Raw genomic sequence first — 20,992 nt, 5'->3', positions numbered from 1 at the left:
TAGCTGATCTACTAAAAAAAAATTCTATGCAAAGTACAAGGGAGCTATACCTTTTCAATTTAGGGGTCTTTGATAGATTACTAGATTGACCCATTCTATCGTTAACTATTTTAGTTTCCACCATACTAGGCACATTGAGAATCAATGTATAAACCAAATCCAAGGAAGAAAAATTGTTAACCAACACATTCAAATATCTTGCGCTTGGTTAAGTGTCATGAGCCGCCATTTCAGGAGTGTCTACTATGCATATTAGAGAACCTATGTTGTCGATGTCAAATCATTTCAACATGTTTTAATAATGTTTTGAGTTCCCCGAAGTCGGTTATTTATTGTTCTTATGCTGATGTACATTGTCCAAAATTCTGAGAAGGCTTGTTTGATAATAGATATTTTTTGACTTGTTAAGTATTTTAGAGAAATGGTCATACCCCTGCATTGTACTCATAAGTGATATCCAAAGTCTACTATTTCAAGGTCTGATGAATCCATTTAATAAGTTTCCCTACATGATTTCATTTGCAAAAAACTAAAGGCTTCCCAGGTGCCCCTTTTGACAATTTTTAAGTAGCCTTGTTTGAGTGTTCATAACTTTGACCTAGTTGATCCAAACGAAAAAATTCCTTCACCATTATATTCTAGGGGTCATAGGCATTATGTTTCAAATTTGAGCTTATGATGAATCCCTTTGATTAGTTTTCAAACACGATTCCAAATGCAATTTCTAGTTTTACTGGTAAGCGAAAGTGTAAATTGATCAGGAGGCATGTTCGGGGTGTTATAAATTTGAAACCATGATAGATGAAGCCAAATGAATTGTACCCCTAGATTCTATACCAAAAACACTCCGAGTGTGCCAGTTTGTAAGTTTTCAGGATTCTATTTGCATACTTTCCCAGGTACATTCCATTTGCAAAAATCTTTGTTTTGACAAGTTGTCCAATTCTGCAATTCCCAGAGGCTAACTTTGTATGCCTGCCAAATGTGCCATGTTAATCATCATGAGATGAAATTGCACATTTATATTCTCAATATACAATGTACCAATGCCCCATATTTGATTTCTCTAAGCAGTCATTTGACTAGTTTTCAATGTCAAAACCAAATGCACTTTTATGTTTCTAACATGTTCATTTGCAGGACAAATTTGAAAAGAAAAACTTTGACAGTTGATATCCTTTGACTAGAAATTCATTGTGAGTTAAAAATTTGTAGACTGATAGAGTGTGAAACAAAGAACATGAACGCCAAGCACTAGGCCTCAACTACTTAAGTTTGTAAATTTTTAAAGTTGGTTTTAAGGGATCTCTACATAAGGTGACATGTTATCAAGAAGGTTGAAAATAAACTTTTAATTGATAAATCAATAATCAAATTCGAAATTCAACTAGTGAGATAAGCTTAGTGGGACAGTTTGACAGTCCATTTGTTTGAAAATAGAATAATTTTTAGCCGGACCCACTTTGGGGCCCGACTAACTACATCAGATTGGTGAGATGTTTTGGGACTGGAGATGTTTCAAAAGATTATAACTATATTGATTATTGATGGTTAATATGTAAGTTATCCTAGCTAATATAGGAGGCGTAATGTCTCATCTCACAAAAGAATATAACAAGGGGTTTTCCTTTGTTTTATTTCAAATTTTTGCATTTTGGTTTTAAATGTTTTAATAATGGTTAACACTATATCAATTCTCAAGTGAGTTGCAACACTTCTTGAAGCCAAGTCTATGAATTCCCTCAACCAAAAGCCTTACATGAAAATGCATTACCATGTATAATGAAGATACATACAATTATGTAAGGGATTGAATTGGAAATCTATCATAGAGAGGCATATGGGTGATTTTCACATATACCATGCGCAGAGAACTACATATATTGATATACATAATGATGATTAAAGCCACTATTGAAACATCAAGAGGACTGATATTTATAGTTTGGACACCCAAAGTGGTGTTCAAAGATGCAAGGATTCATGCAAAATTTGACAAGGGGTACCTCTAAAAGTGTGTAGGAGAAATATTGACAATCCATGAGATTGTCCATGAAGAGTTTACAACACCATAATGATTATTAAAAATCCTTGAGCCAATGATGAATACACGCAACTCTTTGTGAATCAAAATCATTTCAAGATGTAACCATTTTCTTTTCTATGTGAGTGGGCATAGGATGCTTGATAAATAGTCTTATTGCTCGTTGTTTTTAATGAGGTGTGAACGAGGATGAGTGTGGATAAACTTGCCGCTAGTCAAAATGGATTCAGAAAGCAATGAATATGTAGAGATCTAGATTGACTTTGGTGTGGGATAGTGCCAAATTGTAGATAGGAAAAGTATGATGTCAGAATCAAATCTGGGTAAAGCCAAAGCAATAGTTCCTTTAGATGGATCCATTTGCTAATATGAAGTGAATTCGTTTAGTCTGCTAATGACTGGAGTTTGGAGCAACATTGAAGGGGATGTGCCTATGGGTCATGGATAATTGTGTAAAAATTAAAGAATTCCATTACTGAATTCTCTTCTCACAAGCTCGCACAAGCATGATGAAGCATTTGGATTGTTTCAGCAGTGAATAGATGGACCATTGAATTTGATGCATATGGAGGACATGGACCAGAGGTTAAAATAGTCTTGAATCGATTGCTAGTCTGATGCAAATCCTTGTAGCATTTTGTATACATGTGGAAGACAAGAACCACCCTATACAAACATGTATATGCATGCTTTGTTGAGTGAATACCCTTAGCATTTAAAATTTCTTTCTCTTGTCGATAATCATGATAAGATTATGTCTTTGTGGATACTTGCAAATTGTTTGGGGGAAACATGTGTTCATTCAACATGGGCCTTGATTATGGGCACTTACAAGAAATGATGGTGAGGTCTACTGAAATAATGATTGCTTCTCATTTAGTGAGGAAGGGTCTGCATATTAACTTTCTTGGTGCACATTAAAGGACGTTGCTTTATATTGTGACATTTTTCTTACAGATATTAACGAAGCCAAAAATCCCACATTGACAAGTTGAAGGAAGTTTCTATTATTTATATTTGCCAACACTATGAGGTTACTTGTCTAAAGTTCTCTTCTTAAAGACAAAGGCTTGTGCGTGTTTGTGTGGGGCTAGTCGGGCTAGGTGATCAGCAATGAAATTTTGTACTAATGCATTCAATGAATTTTGTACTAATGCACACATAATGAGGAGGTGATGTCAATGTGACTAGAGGATCAGTTGGACAAATAGAGTGATGCAATGTAGCACACATACTAAGATAGATGAGCTGGCAAGGTGGACACATGGCAGAGCGTTGCTTAGTCAACCACAACCCTCCACAGGACACAGTTTACAAGGAATGATGACTTGGCATAGGATGACACATGGTGAAGCATTACTATTACAAGTGACGTCAAATGCTAGGGTGGCTTCACGACAAAGCAACATTGCGTAGTGAGGCAAGCTCGATGACTAGATGTGATAGGATTTTGACACATGGTAGTAGATCAATGACTTTTGTGATGCCAACAAACAAACTTGCACTCTAGTTAATCATTGCAATAAGGCAACCCAACCAGAGGTCGTGACATGGCAGTGAGTTCAATTGTGATGTGGCAGAACGTCAGACGAATCAAGAAGTGCCACATGGTGCCTAGGTGGTAGAGGGCCTTGGTAGATGCCAAGAGTAGTTGACATGGCAGTAACAAGGACATAATGGGTCAATGAGAAGATGCCATGTCACATCTAGTCAAGCAAGTTTGACCCGAATTGGAGGGAAGCCAAAATTGACAAAATAATTTTCAGAATAATATTTTATTTCTCCCTCATAGAAGTTGAACACGTGCATTTTTTAATGAAAGAGGGTTTTAATATCAAGTTTTAACTTTATAATAACTTAAATATGTGCAACTTTTAATGGCTTGATGATCCATTTAGCTAGGTACTTCAACTGGACGCTGGGTTTTGATTTTTAAGAAAATATATGATTATCATATATCGTTGGAAAGGTCCCAAATTCTAATTTTTTTTTCCCATAAGACCATGTGTATGTAGCTATGGGTGAAATTTATTTCCATATTTTTCCAACTTACTTCATTTTCTAGCTATATTTTGGTTTGACAGTTTAGAATCAAGTTTTAGCTAAATGGTAAAGTGGGTAGTCGTCAAACTTGGAGAGGGTCTCGCCACTAATGGTATTTTGTCTCCTAACCAATTTAGTGGGACTTTTGACAACATTTTGGTAACATATCATATATGATTTAAAAAGAGGGTTTCTCATCATTTGGGGATGGATATTTGCAAATTTTTTATGTGCAATGATGAGATTTGATTCAATTTTCAATTGTAGAGAGAGGAAAGAAGCTTTACTTTAGAAATGGATGAAGATTCAAGTGGACAAGTGGTAATTTCAGATCAAATCCTAGATTTTCATTCTTTTATATCTTCTCTTTCCCTTTCTTTGTACATGGTTGGTTCCAATCTTTTGGACAAGTTTCCATAACTATGATTCCACCATTCTCAACATTTTTTTTCTCTTGTATGAACAATAGATAGTTGAAGTTATAGTGTTAAGTTCTTCTCTATTTTGTGTTTATAGGTTATTTCATGCATCTTTAATGTTTTTATTTCAAGGAAATGAATATAAAGCAACACATGAAATTAGTTTCAATCTAATTCTTGTCTCCTATCTCTATTGTTTTCAATTCCTAGGTGATTTGTGGACAAGGAACATAGATCCCAGTTGCAACTCATTTTGGGTTGTATGTTTTGATGTGTTTTGTCACTAATTCAAATAATCAAATAAATGCTTGACATTTCTTAATAGGGTTGTAGATTTCATGGAAGGATTTAATGAGCATGAGATTCAGTGTGAACATTGATGTCTGATTCACAAAGTGAAAAGGATGATCACTGCTATCTTGATGTGTTTTGTAATTTGTGGAATACATATTGGATAAGGCATTGATTAGTCATAGGATCTACATGTTTCTTGTTGTTTCATATGTGGGTTGTGCTGAAATCAATCTATAACCAAAACTATTTTTTCATGTTGTAGAGCTGAAAAGGATACCCACACTTAGCTTGTTATTCCCATAGGTCATGTTAGTAGCTATTTCATGCCTTTGTCATTGCATAAGAATAGAAGGAATTGGGGTTTTAATCTTTTTAATATATATTCATATTTATGTTTTTGCACTAGTGACATAATGGAATATAAGGTCTACCCACCTCGGTTTTGTACTTTCTGAAGAGGAGTTTAGCCTTATAGTTGGCCCAGGTTCTAAATAAAGTGTATCAATCACAATAATTAACTGCCCTTATATGCATTTTTTTGTTAGCTTCTTGGTAATTAAAATCACTGTTAAATTAGGAGCTAACACTTGACAACTCTACACAAACTTCTTCACATCTTGTTGCAACTGTGGGCAGTAATAATTCTTAGCAACAAAAACAATGGTCTTATCTCTTTTAAAAATGTCCAACCAATTCTCCACTATGCTTCTTCTTGATGAGATTCTCTCTCATAGAAATTTTTAGAATGCGTCACTGACTTTCTTTGCACATCATAACATCTTGGATTATGAAACCCAACCACTTTGACTTGTCAAGTGTAACATGTTCTATATAAGCCTTCCAAGCTTCACCAAAATCAAGATCCTTTGGATACAAATTATTGAGTTCCTCGAACCCAACCACCTCAATCTGCATCTCCGTCAGAAAAAGTTGTCTTCTATTAAGAGAATCTGCAACTTTGTTAGACTTCCCTTTTCCATGTTTCAAAAAAAATGAATAACTCTGTGAAAATTCAATCCACTTCAAATGCCTTTGGTTTAATTTTTCTTGACTATTCAAATATTGCAAAGCTTGATGACCAATATCCAAAACAAACTCCTTAGGAAGAAGATAATGTCTCCACTTCTTCAATGTCTAAACTATAGCATAAAATTTTTGATCATAAACAAAATATTTTCTTTTGGCATCATTCAACTTCTCACTGAAATAAGCATCATGTCTACCTTTTTGGCTCAAAACAACTCCTATTGCAATAACACTAGCATCACAATCTACTTGAAACTTCTTGTTAAAATTTGAAAGTGCTAAAGCAGGTGAATCTGTAACTTTCAATTTCAATAGATTAAAAATCTTATATTCTCCTACAATCCACTTAAATTCTTTCCTATCCCCTCATTGTTTCGGTCAAGGGTCCACAAATACTATTAAAACCTCAGATTTTTTTTTTTTTGTAAAAACTAGCCATTCCATGGAAAGATATTGCCTTAGTAGTACTCTTTGAAGTAGGTCATTCAAGGATAGCCTTCACTTTCTCGGGTTCCATTTTCAAACCTTCTACTGATACTACAAATCCCAAGTACACTAACTCTCACAAAATTACACTTCTTTAAATTTATCAACAACTTTTCTTCTGTCAACTTATCAAACACCTTTTGAATATGCATCAAATGCTCCTCCAACATCTTACTAAAGATCAAAATATCATTTAGGTAAATGCTAGTACAACACATGGACTCATACTCTCTCAAATTGACTCCAACAACTCATGAACTTGTATGTTCAATTCTTCACTTTCTGCTAGTGTCATTCTGTGTGTTGTCTTGTTTGGCAAGCTAGCTCCATGAATCAAATCCATCTAGTGATTGATCTTCCTCACTAGGGGTAATCTATCAGATACATTATTTGACACAATATTAGGAAACTCTCCCAACAAATCTGCAACTTCTACAAGTACCTCATCTACTTCTTTACCATCTTTTGGGATTACACCAAAACACATATGTTAATGCTTCATACCTTTGAATAACTCATTTCCATCAACAAAACATATTCTAGCAGCACTACATCCCTTTTCTTCTTTCTTCTTCAATGACTTCAACTTATGTTTCACTACATCCTTTGTCAAAGTGTAGGTAGTCACCCATCATGTACAATATGTTTGTCAAACTACCACAGCCTACCCAACAACATATCACATATGTCCATAGGTATGATATCATGAAGCACCTCATTCCGATAGCTTCCAATCTTGAACTTTACTAGGCACTGCACATTGACCATGACCTTATGGTCATCCCACACCCATGAAAATACAATATGGACATGAGTGTTTTTGCCTCTTGAGATTTAACTATGTGACCATCTTTTCTAACACTAGATTGTTAGTATTTCCGCTATTAATGATCACATCACAACACTTATCTTCACATTTGCACTTGGTGCAAAACAAACTCCTCATTTGATCAGGTTCATTCTCTCCACTCAACGAGACTCTCCTATTAATTAGGTCTTCTCCTCTTTCAACATCTTCACAATAGGATGATTTGACATCTTCATCAACATGCACAACTTTGGCCTAGCCTTCTATTCTCTTCTCTATCCTTTCTTGGCATTGGGAACATTCAAATGCTCTATACACTTTTCCACAGTGAAAGCATTTGCCACAAAACTCCCTCTTCTAGATCCTTTCACTCTTCCTCTTCCTCTATGATCTGTATTGTTCTGATCATGGAAATGATTGGAATTATTTCCCCTTTGGTTTTGATTGCTATTTTCGGCCTCATCCTTGTTCTTCTGATCATTATTTTGACCTCTGTAAGACTATCTGCTAGATCTTCCATCGCGACCTCTTCCACTATTCTTGTTAACAAACTTTTTGCTCAGTTTCTCCTCAACTCTTAGGGAAAACTGGTATGCCTCCTCAATATTGGTCATTCGAACGAAACTCAACTTTTCTTGAATGCTTGGCCTTAACCCATTAAGATAACAGACAACTTTCTCCTTATCAGCTTCTGCATGACCGGTTCTAATGAGAACTCAATACAACTCTTCGGTATACACTTGAACAAATCTTCCTGCTTGCTTTAAACATTGCATTTTCTTCAACAAATCAAGCTCATAATTCATGAGAATGAACTATCACTTTAATTTAGCTATCATCTGATCCCATTTGATGATTTTATCCTTTCCTCTTCTATTTCACTCCAATTGGATCTCCTATCACCAAATTTTTGTGTGACCCTTCAGTTTGACCTTTACAAACTTGACCCTATCCGAATCTTTAATATCTTCATATTCAAAGTACTCTTCCAATTCATTGATCCAACCAATTAATTCATTTGGGTTAAGATTTCCCAAAAACATGGAAACGTCAAAACCTAGATCTTTTTCCAATCTTGAAAATTGCCTTAAAAAGATTTCCCTCCTCTGGGTTAAGAACTTCATCTACCATTGCTTGATCAACATTTTATTTTTCTTCTCTTTCATCCCCACTTTCATCATCTCCTACGACAAGATTCATTCCTATGTGCATTTGTTCCTACAATGCTTGCATTCTAGAGGGCTCTAAAACCCTAAGGTAACACCTATGACTCTCCCACCATGCTCTCTTCATGGAGACATCTTCATGCTTCCGCTGAAACCATACAACAAATTGCCTCATAGTCAACGATTTGTCTACATGCATAGCCCAAACCACAGTCTTGGTGCAATTACCTCAGTCGGTGATCTGTTTACACACTTAGGCACTCCTGCTTTGATACCACTTGATCAAGGTGCTCCCTTTAATACCTTAAACATATAACGAAAATAAAGAAATAACATCAATTTGCGAGAATAAAATATGGGCTTCTTATTATCGCTACAAATGCGGAATTAAATAATTCATAATTACAATATGTTAACCCACATGGGTGCCTTCATTACAATAATCTGCAAGATGAAGCTATGAACTATCACCAACAGTTGTCCTAGACAATCTATGAGACTTTCTTAAATAGACAATTTTATGTGGCCCGAGAAGATTCTAGACACTCAAAACTTAATACCTAGGGTTCGCAGACCCTAACAATACATATGAGTGGACCAAATACATCTTTGACATTTGTTTTGAAAGTTTTGGTCAGCCCAACTTTGGAAGACCATAACTTTTGAATCGTTGCTCTAATATGCTATTATAACCACTTTTCAAAATCCTCAGCTTCTCATCTATAGGCTCAGATTCACACAAGTGCCCATCTTTCGAGTTTTTGAGCCTCATTTGGGCACGTTTAAGCCTTCAAAACTAAGCCCAAAGTTTTTGTACCAAAACAATTATACTAAAAAACCACAATAACTTCATCGATACTTATGAGATGGCATTCAACCTCAGCTAGCAGGCTGATGTGACTGAGATGAACCTCCACCTCTGAAATTAGGACATTTTAAGTTCGTATGACTAACTTACTAAGCAACAAGTATTCACAGACAACAACTCTACACTACGACAACGCTTATTCAAGAAACAAAAAAGAAATATTTTTATTTTTGGTTGATGCAAGATTGCTCTTACACCCAAGATGCTCTTGCATCAGGTTAGACAATGCCCATATCCATTTTCATACTTTTTTTCATAGCAATCCTTCTTAATGTTATGATTGTGTCATAGTTCCAGTATGTTTGTGCGTTGATCTAAAGTATATCCTCCTTATTACCTTTTTCCTTTTCCTTGGATTACATATGACAAACAAAGCATCGTTGATTGAGTTTTACCTAGATTAATGCATCCACCACGTCATCAACATTCATCTTTGAGATTAAGCCACTAATCACCATAACCATGTCAAGTTGCATATATCAAGAAAAGAACATAAGATATGCATCATACCTCATCTTTCTATCCAAAAAAACTAATTGGCTAGTCATAAAGTGGAACCAATTTATGTGCTATGTTACATAATCTTCATCACATATCCTCGAGTAGAACTTCATTTATGGAAAGCTTGATTATGAGGGGCACATCTTATAAAGGTTCCCCACCTTCTTGCGGTTTATAGACGTGGTTTCCCTAATATACTTAGGAGGAAAATCTACAAGAGAAAGTTTAATCGCGCTCCTTAATTTTGCATTATTTTCTATCAAATCTTCACCTTTCAAACCAAAAGGTCACTCCACAAAAGCTATCCTCCTAGCTCTTAGGGAATTAAAAAATAATTCATTTTGAGCTTTTTTTTTATAACATACCAACCTCTATTCTAGACGTGTCCATTAGAATGTCCTTGCAATGCATGATGACACTATAAGGATTTAATTACATGGATTAGTTAAACAACCAAATCTTCTCATGGATAGATGAAGTTATCTAGATCTCAATACCAAATTATAGTTTGATGACTCATAACTAATCAAATTAAGACAATAATGTAGACATAGTAGATGCCATAACATTTTAAAGCTCATAATAACCACACTACAAAAAAAACAAGGAATGAGTGAAAATAAACAAAACACAAAATATAGCCTAGAAAACCCCTACAAAGAGAAAATAAAAGTCATCCTAAAAGGTACACAAGCAATGGACGCTTCAAAAGCCATCATCTACAATAAAACATTAGTCTTGTGCTTCGATAGGGTTTGGACTATGAATATAGAGAAAATCCAATGCCATAACTCTACACTAAACATAAAATTCAATCCATATTGCAAACACTCAACATATAAGCCATGTAGATCTTGATAAGCATTGATGGTTTTCCAAAACTGTAGGCTCAAAACCATGATCTAGAGTTAAGTTCAAGGTGTCTAATTTCAACCCATAGACCACACTAGAAAGTTAATTCTTCCACAATTAGAATGCAATTACCGATTCCATTGATTGATCCCCAAGACCATGAGGCATAAATGTAACTCCCAAGCCTCCATGTAGATGTAACAATATATCTTGGAAAGCTATTAACTCATAGTCCATCTCACATCTCACTACTCCAATTCTTGACAAGTACAATAAGACAAGGCATATGATGAAGATTGCTAACAATGGAAACATAGTGAGCACATCATTACAAATATTTACTAATTGCAAGTAACCTAGGCCTTGCAAAGTGGGCAATGCCTAGTCTTATAAATGATGCTTAAGTTGGAACCCACACGCATTTCCCCAAACTATTGGAGTTTCCTAATTGTAGCTCAAACCAATACTTGTATATTGTAATGACCCTGCTCAAATCTAACTGAAATTTTTTGATTTTTGGCCTTGAAAATTTTGTCAAGCACTTCACATACAAGGGTCATATGTCTGATATAACATTTTAGTTTGCTTTAATAACTCTTTTTCTTCAATTAGTATCAATGAGAATGCTTGCAAGAAGACTCAAAATTGACTAAACAATGACCTAACATGAATGTGCAACTTATTTTGACAATATTCAATGCATATATGTGACTAAAACTACTTGCAATATGCAGCTACAACAACTAGTAATTACGACAAACGCTTTGGATACAACCTAAGATGGCATTAATGCACTTACAACCAAGTGGCATTAATACAAACACTTGATATGCAAACTAATAAGCTCATCATGAATGAAAAAAAAATTCAATTACAACCATATCAGACTAGCAACTTATGTCTCCTTTATTGCACATTTAATGTCAACTACAATGCTAGTATGAAATGGCCAAGACTCTTAGCATTACAACATATGCAAACTATGTAATTTTTTGAGTACAAATGCAGCCTTACTATGAAATCTAAAATGCAATATATATGCAACAATTGACTTGAGAAACCTGGTACACAAATTGTAGAAGAGCTGGAGACTTGATTGTAACACTTGTTGATGATGAAGACCCCTCCAAATGAAGACTTGATTGTAATTCTTGCTTGGCAATACTTTAAATAAATAAATGCAAACTCTAGGCTCCTCAAATTTGTCCTTGAAATGATTGTCTTGGTGATAGCAATTGAATGCAACAATACCCAGAACCATAGGATGCTTCAATGATGAGCTATGAACCAAAATGTCTTGTCAATGGTACCCTTTCTGTAGTATATCAGACCACTGAAACTATTTACCTGTAACCTGATAGCTACTCCAAAATACGCCAAAACAATTGCCAAGCTCTCCCAAGCTGAATGCTCAAATACCCACAAAGAAACAATACCCGAATGAGGCCATACAAGCAAAAATCTGACTATGATATGCAAAATTGTCCTCCATTAAAATTTGAAAAAGACTAGTAACTATAACAGCAATGTGCAATAAATGAAATCAACCCAATGATGAAATTCCAAAGCTCCAAAATGCCTCCAAAATTTGCAATAGATTTCCTCAAATCGATACCACCAAAATTTGGCCAAGGGCCATAAATTTTTGCTTTGAAGTACAAGTAGAAAGTTTGAAGCAACTTTCTCAACTTTGCAATAATTCAAGTGATATTTCACACCCTCAAAATTGCACACCAATTGAGAGTTTTCATTCTCAATGGCCAACAACAACTGCAGAAACTCTAAGCTCCACAACCATCAAACATCAACATCAACAACAACAAATCTACCTAGCGAGAATGAAGCCCAGGATGCCTATTTATTCTTTTTTCTCCACTTTCTTCAGAATCTTCTAGAACATTATTTTATTTGATTTATTAATTGACTTTATAAAATATTTTATAATTCAAGTCACTTTATTAAATTAATTAAATATAAAGTTACCTTTTAATATTTATTTATTTGATAACTTTATAAATAATTAACTTAATACCACTTATTTATTTAATTAAAATAATTAATTAGTCATCCTCATAAAATATTCATTATTTTACACAACTTAATTAATTAAATTAATTAAATCAAATTACCTCCAAAACATGGACATTACAATCCGCCCCTCCTGAAATTGCTTGTCCCCAAGCAATCTCAGCAACAAGTACCATTCTCCTCCACCTAGATCCCAAGTGAAGACTTGTGTAATGTCCCAATCATCACCAAATAACTCTTGTAGCACAAACACAACCTATTGAATCAACTCAACCCCAAAACTGCAACGATAAATTTGATGTGCCCATACTGTTGGAAAGCCACCTCCTATTGCTTCCCGTTGTGCCACTCTGATACCTCCCATCTCCAAAATGTAGCAAGTCTCCAAGTCTAGAATCAAATGGTAATCATTATGAGAGAACAAAGTAGAAGATTTGCCAAACTTGGAATCACCATCGAAGATCTAAAGTAAGTCACCAACCAACAAGTAGATAGCTTCCCTATCGTATGAAATAGGTAACCAATCTAATGATGAGTTGGAGATGTCTTCATTACTGTCCAAGGACAACTCTTGGGTGGCTGGCCCACTAAGATTGTAATCACTAATATCAACATCCTCCTCAAAAGAATGATCAACCTCATCACAAAATGCATCCTTTCCTTGAGCAAAGAGTCTTCTAATGTTATCTACTCCTTTTTGTTTTGCCAAGTTGGAGAGATTGACTTTTTCTTTCATATCTTGAAGGCATTGTCTTGCCTTAGCAGCCACTAACCTAACCTGCTCTAACCTGCTTGGCCTTCCTCATCCACTCATCATTCATCATTTCCGACCTTCTAATCTCTTCAATGCCAAATTACACAAAATTAGTCCTCTTGATATCTTCATGTCCACTAATAAGTGTGGGGCTGCTATCAAAAGTTGATATCATATCACTTGCTTGTTCATGATCACAAGCTTCTTTTTCATGAGAATGATAATGCACTAGGTTGCTGTCCTCAAACCAATCTGTTATGACATCATGCCATTGTAGAATGCCTTCTTCATTATGTGAAGAAAAAACACTAGTGGCTGCTCCATTAGGTAGAAGATCAAACTCCACATCCTCCTTAACATCTTGTGAATCAACATTCATTGAACTACTATCATGAGAAGAAGAAGCAATGCTAAACTCACCTATTGAAGCATCACAAGAAAAAACTGATTTGTCTTCAAACACCATTTGTTCTTCTTCAACCTTGCAATCCTTGTGAAGTGTCTTGTGCCCAACATCTTCCTCCAAGCTGGTCTGATTTGTGTCCTCCCTAGATTCGGCTGTATGCTGGTCACCCATTGCTGCAAACTCCTTGTAGAGGTTTCTAGATACCTCACTTGTAGATACCTCTTGTTCTTCCTTCCTTTCATTTTGTGTTGTAGACTACTTAGAAATGGAAATCACACACCTTGCAATTTTGTCTATGGTTGCAGGTGAGAGCAATTCGACCATCTTTCTTTGACTTTGTATAAGCTTCTCCAATTCTCCCATCATGGCATTTAACTGCATCCTAGGAATAGCCATAATGTCTTCATTCTTCACCCAATAGGATGCTAAGAGACCGCTTTGATACCACTGTAATGACCCTACTCAAATCTGATTGAAATTTTTTGATTTTTTGCCTTGAAAATTTTGTCAAACACTTCACATACAATGGTCATATGTATGATATAACATTTTAGTTTTCTTTAATGACTCTTTTTCTTCAATTAGCATCAATGAGAATGCTTGCAAGAAGACTCAAAATTGATTAAACAATGACCTAACATGAATGTGCAACTTATTTTGACAATATTCAATGCATATATGTGACTGAAACTACTTGTAATATGCAGCTACAACAACTAGTAATTATGACAAACACTTTGGATGCAACCTAAAATGGCATTAATGCACTTACGAACAAGTGACATTAATACAAACACTTGGTATGCAAACTAATAAGCTGATCATGAATGAAAAAAACATATTCAATTACAACTATATTAGACCAACAACTTATGTCTCCTTTATTGCACATTTAATGTCAACTACAATGTTAGTAATAAATGGCCAAGACTCTTAGCATTACAACATATGCAAACTATGTAATTTTCTAAGTACAAATGCAACCTTAGTATGAAATCTAAAATGCAATATATATGCAACAATTGACTTGAGAAACCTGGTACACAAATTGTAGAAGAGCTAGAGACTTGATTGTAACACTTGTTGATGATGAAGACCCCTCCAAATGAAGAAATCGACTCCCTTGAAGTGTCGTCCCTATTTTTGCCTGGCAATACTTTAGAGAAATAAATGCAAACTCTAGGCTCCTCAAATTATTCCTTGAAATGATTATCTTGGCGATAGCAATTGAATGCAACAATACCCAAACCATAGGATGCTTAATGATGAGCTATGAACCAAAATGTCTTGCCAATGGTGCCCTTTCTGTAGTATATCAAACCATTGAAACTATTTACCAACAACCTGATAGCTACTCCAAAATATGCCAAAACAATTGCCAAGCTCTCCCAAGATGAATGCTCAAATACCCACAAAGAAACAATAACTAAATGAAGCCATACAAGCAAAAATCTGAATATGATATGCAAAATTCTCCTTCATTAAAATCTGAAAAAGACTGGTAACTATAACAACAATGTGCAATAAATGAAATCGACCCAATCATGAAATGCCAGAGCTCCAAAATGCCTCCAAAATCTACAATAGATTTCTTCAAATCGATACCACCAAAATTTGGCCAAGGGCCATAAAATTTTGCTTTGAAGTACAAATAAAAAGTTTGAAGCAACTTTCTCAACTTTGCAATAATTCAAGTGATATTTCACACCCTTAAAATTGCACACCAATTGAGAGTTTTCGTTCTCAATGGCCAAAGACAACTGCAGAAACCCTAAGTTCCACAACCATCAAACATCAACATCAACAACAAATCATCTGCCTGGTGAGAATGAAGCCCAAGACCCTATTTATTCTTTTTTCTCTACTTTCTCCAAAAACTTCTAAAACATTATTTTATTTTACTTATTAAGCGACTTTATAAAATATTTTATAATTCAAGTCACTTTATTAAATTAATTAAATATAAAGTTACCTTTTAATATTTATTTATTTGATAACTTTATAAATAATTAACTTAATACCACTTATTTATTTAATTAAAATAATTAATTAGTCATCCTCATAAAATATTCATTATTTTGAACAACTTAATTAATTAAATTAATTAAATAAAATTACCTCCAAAATGGTGACATTACATATATTCATTGGACAAAGTGAGACATGGAGCATAAAATTATCCTAAATGATGTTAGTGCCAAAGAGAAAAACAAGAATATATTAATTGGTTGATTTGTAGTTCCAATTCATCTTTTCAAAGCAACAAGAACATTTAATGTCAACATTTTAGAGAGATCAATGCTTAGGGATGTGACTAAAAATTTATGGTATAAACTTCACAAAGTCTCTCTTCATAATTAAATGAAAAAAGTGTTAGCTACAAATGCATGAACTGTTGTAATGCATGCATAGGGATCAACATACATAAAAATACAAATGCATGAACTGTTGTAATGCATGCATAGGGATCAACATACATAAAAATACAATTCCTTATGTTAAAGACTTGCAAAGTAAACAAATTCATTATAAACAAATTTATTATTTTTGACTTTTTACTTTTCATCTCATTTTCATTTGACAAAGCTTTCAATACATGTTGTTTTCTATATAAATGCATTAATTAGCTTATTTAGACAATTCTATATTGAAAGCATTATTGTATATATTAGCTTATCTAGACAATTCTATATTTAAAGCATTATTGTATGGATATACCTTATATATATGTGGGTGTGGGTGCAAGTTTACTTAAAATTCTAATTATGATTTATTGATTAGTTTTTATAAATAATTTTTGAATTTTTATTTATTTATTTATTTTTGAGTGTTTTACTTTATTTAACAAACCAACATAAATGAATGAAAAAATTCGTCTTATTTAGTACTTGCTATTTAAGCATTTGAATAATTTCAAATATTTTTAGTAAAAATTTATGGAAACATCATTTCTATTAGCATTTATTCTTCAACATCTCTTTCCATGGTGATGTCATAGGATTGTGTCAATGCAAAATGGTGGTGTGTAGTGGAAAACTACTTGATCCATATGCAGAATAGTTACCATCCCAAAGTTAAAAGAAGAAAAAATATTACAGGTTTTGTAGAATATCCATCTCTGCCAATATTTCCGACATTACAATTTTGACAAGTTTGCCCTGGTTATCCAATTGTTTCGCTAAACGATGATCATCTATCCCATGAGTTAATATGTTTATCTGCCATATATTCAATTATGGAGTCATGTTACCCATCTATCAAAGCATTTAATTTATAATTGGAGAGGAAATAAGTACCCAGTATATATTTTGTCTTCCCAGCTCACCTTGTTTGTAGGAAGTAAATTTGCTTGATGGATATCATGAGACCAGCTACCGCAGTGTACAGTCACTCGAGATTTCGTAGTTAATACTGATTTGAGGAGCTCTTCTTTGTAAGCTTTCATCCATTGCTTATCTTTGGCAGGACGGATTGATGATGATTCTAAGTCAACCTGTTACATTACAAAACATTACAGTTTGGTAATAAATCATTCAATGTAACTGAAACAATGGCTTTGTTAAATTGTGGAGAACAATTATTTTTGTACTTTTACTTGCTCTTCACATAAGGAAGGGAAATGCACTCCCCTGGTTCATAAATGAAAATGGTTGACCTTCATATCCCTACAAGGTGGATGAGTGCTGCATTTTAGATAATGAAATCAATTCTTTGTATAAGTTGTAAGCTGTCTAGGCGTCTAATTCAGTCCAAAGTTTTCAATGCATAATTTTAAAAATCACTTTTGGATTGTGATTTTATGAAAATAGGTTATATGGAAGATAAGATCATTTGGGCTTTTGTTAAGAGTGGGGAGTACAACACTAAGGATGGCTATAACACTCGCTACAACAAGAAACAAGTGAGGCAAATCAAAATACCAATGAAGCTGTGTTAGGGTAAGGAATGTTTCCCAAAAGCAGGTAAGTTTGCATGGGTAGCATTGCAGAAGCAGATTACTACTGTTGAATGGTTTTTGAGAATGGTCCATCTAGATGTGTTTTATGTAAAAATGTGATGTCCCTGTTTTAGCAGGATCCTGTAGCCAAAATGGACCAGTTCATCATGAGTTGACAGTGAGTTTTGAGGGTCTCTGTAGCAGGTAGGTTTACTTTGAGATGGTTTCTATTTTAGCAGTGCAGTGGAAGCACTGAAGGTTGATCTTCATCAACAATGGATTAAGCATATTCATGGAGTTCATGTATAATAAGTTATTAATGAGGCTGTTGATTATCAAGGGACTCATTTCATGTTATAATTTGATGGTGTAAGTGAGAAGCCTCTTAAGTGAAAAGTGTCTTCATGAAGCCATGCGCTTGAAAGGTATTTGTTTAAAATAATTAGATGGAAGCTTTTAATTGAAAGGTGTGTTGATGAAGCAACTTTAATGAAAGGTGTATTGGAGAAGCCGAGTGCTTTGTAAAAGAGGCTTCATGAAGCAATTACAATCATCTCATTCTTGTCTTTGCTTTTGATATTTCTTGCTGAGAGTTTGAAGATTGCGAGGACTGATTCCTCTTGAGTTCAGATCCAATTTGTTGTTGTTGTATAACAGTATGGCATTAATTCTACCGAGTCTTAAGTGTGCTTTGAATTCAGTGCTGAATTATATTGAATTGAGTTGGTTGATGCAAACTGATTTGAGTGCTTCCATTACTGTAATCTCTGTTACTTGGAAGATGATTTAGCATTGTGGCTTGGTAACTATCATCTCCGCAATTGAGCCCCCAGAATAATTGCAATTTGATGCTTTTTTTAATCTTGCATTCAAACACCTAAATCTCATGCTGTTTGGCCTTATATAAAATGCAACTTGGGTGCTTATCCAACCTGAATTTGGATAAAATTGTTCTCCCATTCCTGGCATCGATCTTCTGTGCTGATTACTTGTCTTTGGGCGGTGGTTTCATCTGCTATACACCCATTCTTGGCGTGCAGACAGTCTGATGAAATGCCACCATTTGGGTGTTTATATTTGCTGCAATTAAACACCATTTATGGTGACCATTCTGTTCTGCCACGACCATTTTCTTAAGCCTGCTTGCATGCCTTCTTTCCAAGGCTACAATCATACAAACAGGCCTGCGTTTTCATTGGAGAAAGATACTGAAGAACTACTGCACAGACCAGGTTCTTCTAAATTTGTATTTTCTGGAGTATAGTGCAATAAAGTGCAAGTTGGTTTCGGTGTAATTTAATTATAAATTTCATTTCAGTATTTGGAATATTACTTGAGGGTTATTTATTTGTATTTGACATATTTTGAAAAATTCAAAAAAAGAATATATTTATATATATGTTTCAAAAACACAAAAAACCACAAAAACATAAAATCACAAAAAACCATCATCATATTATTCAGCATAGTTAGTGAGAGCCAGCTTGGGCGCTTTACAAAAAAGGAGGAAGAGATTGTTAACCATGTACTTCTGAAATCCAAATATTCTAACAAGTACATGCTTTAGCTAATGAATAAATTTAGCTGGAAAACAAAATTACCAGTTGATGTTAGAGACCAATTTAGGATTCGATCAGATCACTACCAAAATAGAAGATGTTATTGTTGAAGTAGTTAATAATAGAAACATGTTAAGTAAGATAGGGGAAGTATCCACTCAATGGGATGATAAGATCAGGAATATATGGCAGGGTTTAAAGATACCTGCTTCATTGGTGATTCCAAAGTCAACTTGGACCAGCTAAGAAGAGATTGTAGATGGAATACCCCAGCTGAGGGGTGATATAAGTTGAACTTTGATGGCGCCTCAAGGGACAATCCCGTGGTGGTTAAGTATAGGATGTTGTGTTCACAGCTGTGAAGGGGTGCAAATTGCTGAACTAGCGAAGCCCATAGGCATAAATGCTAATAACATAGCTGAATTCACAGCATTATTAAAAGGTATTAGGCTTTGTAGGAGATTGGGCATTGAGAAACTAGAAATCAAAGGGAATTCGACATTAGTTATCAATGCAATTCAAAAAGGGGAGACATTGAACTGGCAATCAAATGATCTAGTAATGCAGGGTTTAGAGTTATTAGAACATCTAAAACACTTCACTATCAACCATATATATAGGGAAGGGAATTGAGTGGTTGATAGACTGGCCAATTAAGGAATACATGGGGAAAAAGGGGGGATTGGGTGACCTTAGGTATATAAGACTTTATTAAAGTTTAAAAGCTAGGAACAAGGTTAGATTTTAGTCATAGGAGTAAAGGTTTATGATAAAGGATTAATCCATGTTCTCTTGTGGATTACTTCTTATAAAAGCATAGAAAAGGGTCATTATTTCCTTCGGCATGGAGGACAAATGTAGTGGTTTATCTCTCTCTCTATAGATATTCATTGCTACCTACCATTCATTTATTACTTCTTTCTAGTGTTCCCTTTTCGATGCATTAAATTAAGATCCTTTTCTAAAAGTATGTTTTAAAATTGGTCCCTCATTCTCTTTCTTTAGATCTCAAAATCCTTAGAGAGCTCTTACTTAATGTCTTTTCACTCGTGTAGAGCCCTTGATACCCACATTACTTTTAGCCTCAATTTTAGTCATTTTTCGGATCACCATTCACCATTTTTTATGTTAAGTTTACGTGGAAGGAGATAAGGGTGACAAACCAGCCAGTACATATGAAAGACTGCCTTGGATATGAAATTCTCATTATTTCTCTGGTCAATTGGGCATTATCAGTAATATATGTACTCTTATATAATTATATCTTTATTTGTATTATTATATATTCCAAGTTTTCTTTCTTAGATTGTTTCTGAAATATATCTTTATCTGTATTTTTATATTTATATATATCATATTCACGGCCTAATACACATGGCTTTATGCTCACAATCATTCCTTTCATCTATTCATGTTTTCTCTCTTCACAATGGTTTGTGAAATAGGGATCTTCAAATGTATATTCTAGAACAGTAATTATGTGAGCGATACTGACATTCAGTGATGCGGGACTCCTTACTCTACTAACAATCAGCAATAGATCCATAGCTATCATTGGCAGGTTGTTTGGTGGTGGCATCAAGCATAAATTTTTTCGCTATGATAAATTCATCATGTTCATACTTCTATTGTTAAATATTTCTAATGTACCACCTCATCCAAGTCTATAGGCATGGTGAATTCTAGCTTGCTGGGGTGAGTTGTAGATCTTTAGCCCCACCACTCTGGTTCCCTCCCACCTGATTTATGTCGTCGTTATTGGGTGGACCCCAATGGCTACCCTCTCACCTGCCCCCTGTTT

The 20,992-nt window shown here is 34.5% G+C and overlaps 1 protein-coding gene across 3 annotated transcripts in view; it reads right to left on the bottom strand.

Annotated features, from left to right (window-relative positions):
• Positions 1-16,628: 16,628 nt before the first annotated feature.
• Positions 16,629-20,992, bottom strand: part of LOC149563326 (uncharacterized) — a 266,540-nt gene continuing 262,176 nt past the window's right edge. For all 3 annotated transcript variants that reach the window (XM_089826669.1, XM_089826672.1, XM_089826671.1), the window contains 2 exons: positions 17,021-17,188; positions 16,629-16,913 (listed from right to left, as the gene is read on the bottom strand). In XM_089826669.1, coding sequence (XP_089682795.1) covers positions 16,788-16,913; positions 17,021-17,188 — 294 coding nt within the window. In that variant the 3' untranslated portion in view covers positions 16,629-16,787. The remainder of the gene's footprint in view (positions 16,914-17,020; positions 17,189-20,992) is intronic.

This window comes from Cupressus sempervirens, chromosome 4 (assembly GCF_028749045.1).
Source record: "Cupressus sempervirens isolate cs-2001-9-10 chromosome 4, ASM2874904v1, whole genome shotgun sequence".
In the NCBI taxonomy this organism is placed as follows: Eukaryota; Viridiplantae; Streptophyta; class Pinopsida; order Cupressales; family Cupressaceae; genus Cupressus; species Cupressus sempervirens.
Note: the sequence above shows the minus strand (reverse complement) of the source record. Positions and strands in the feature narration are given on the sequence as shown.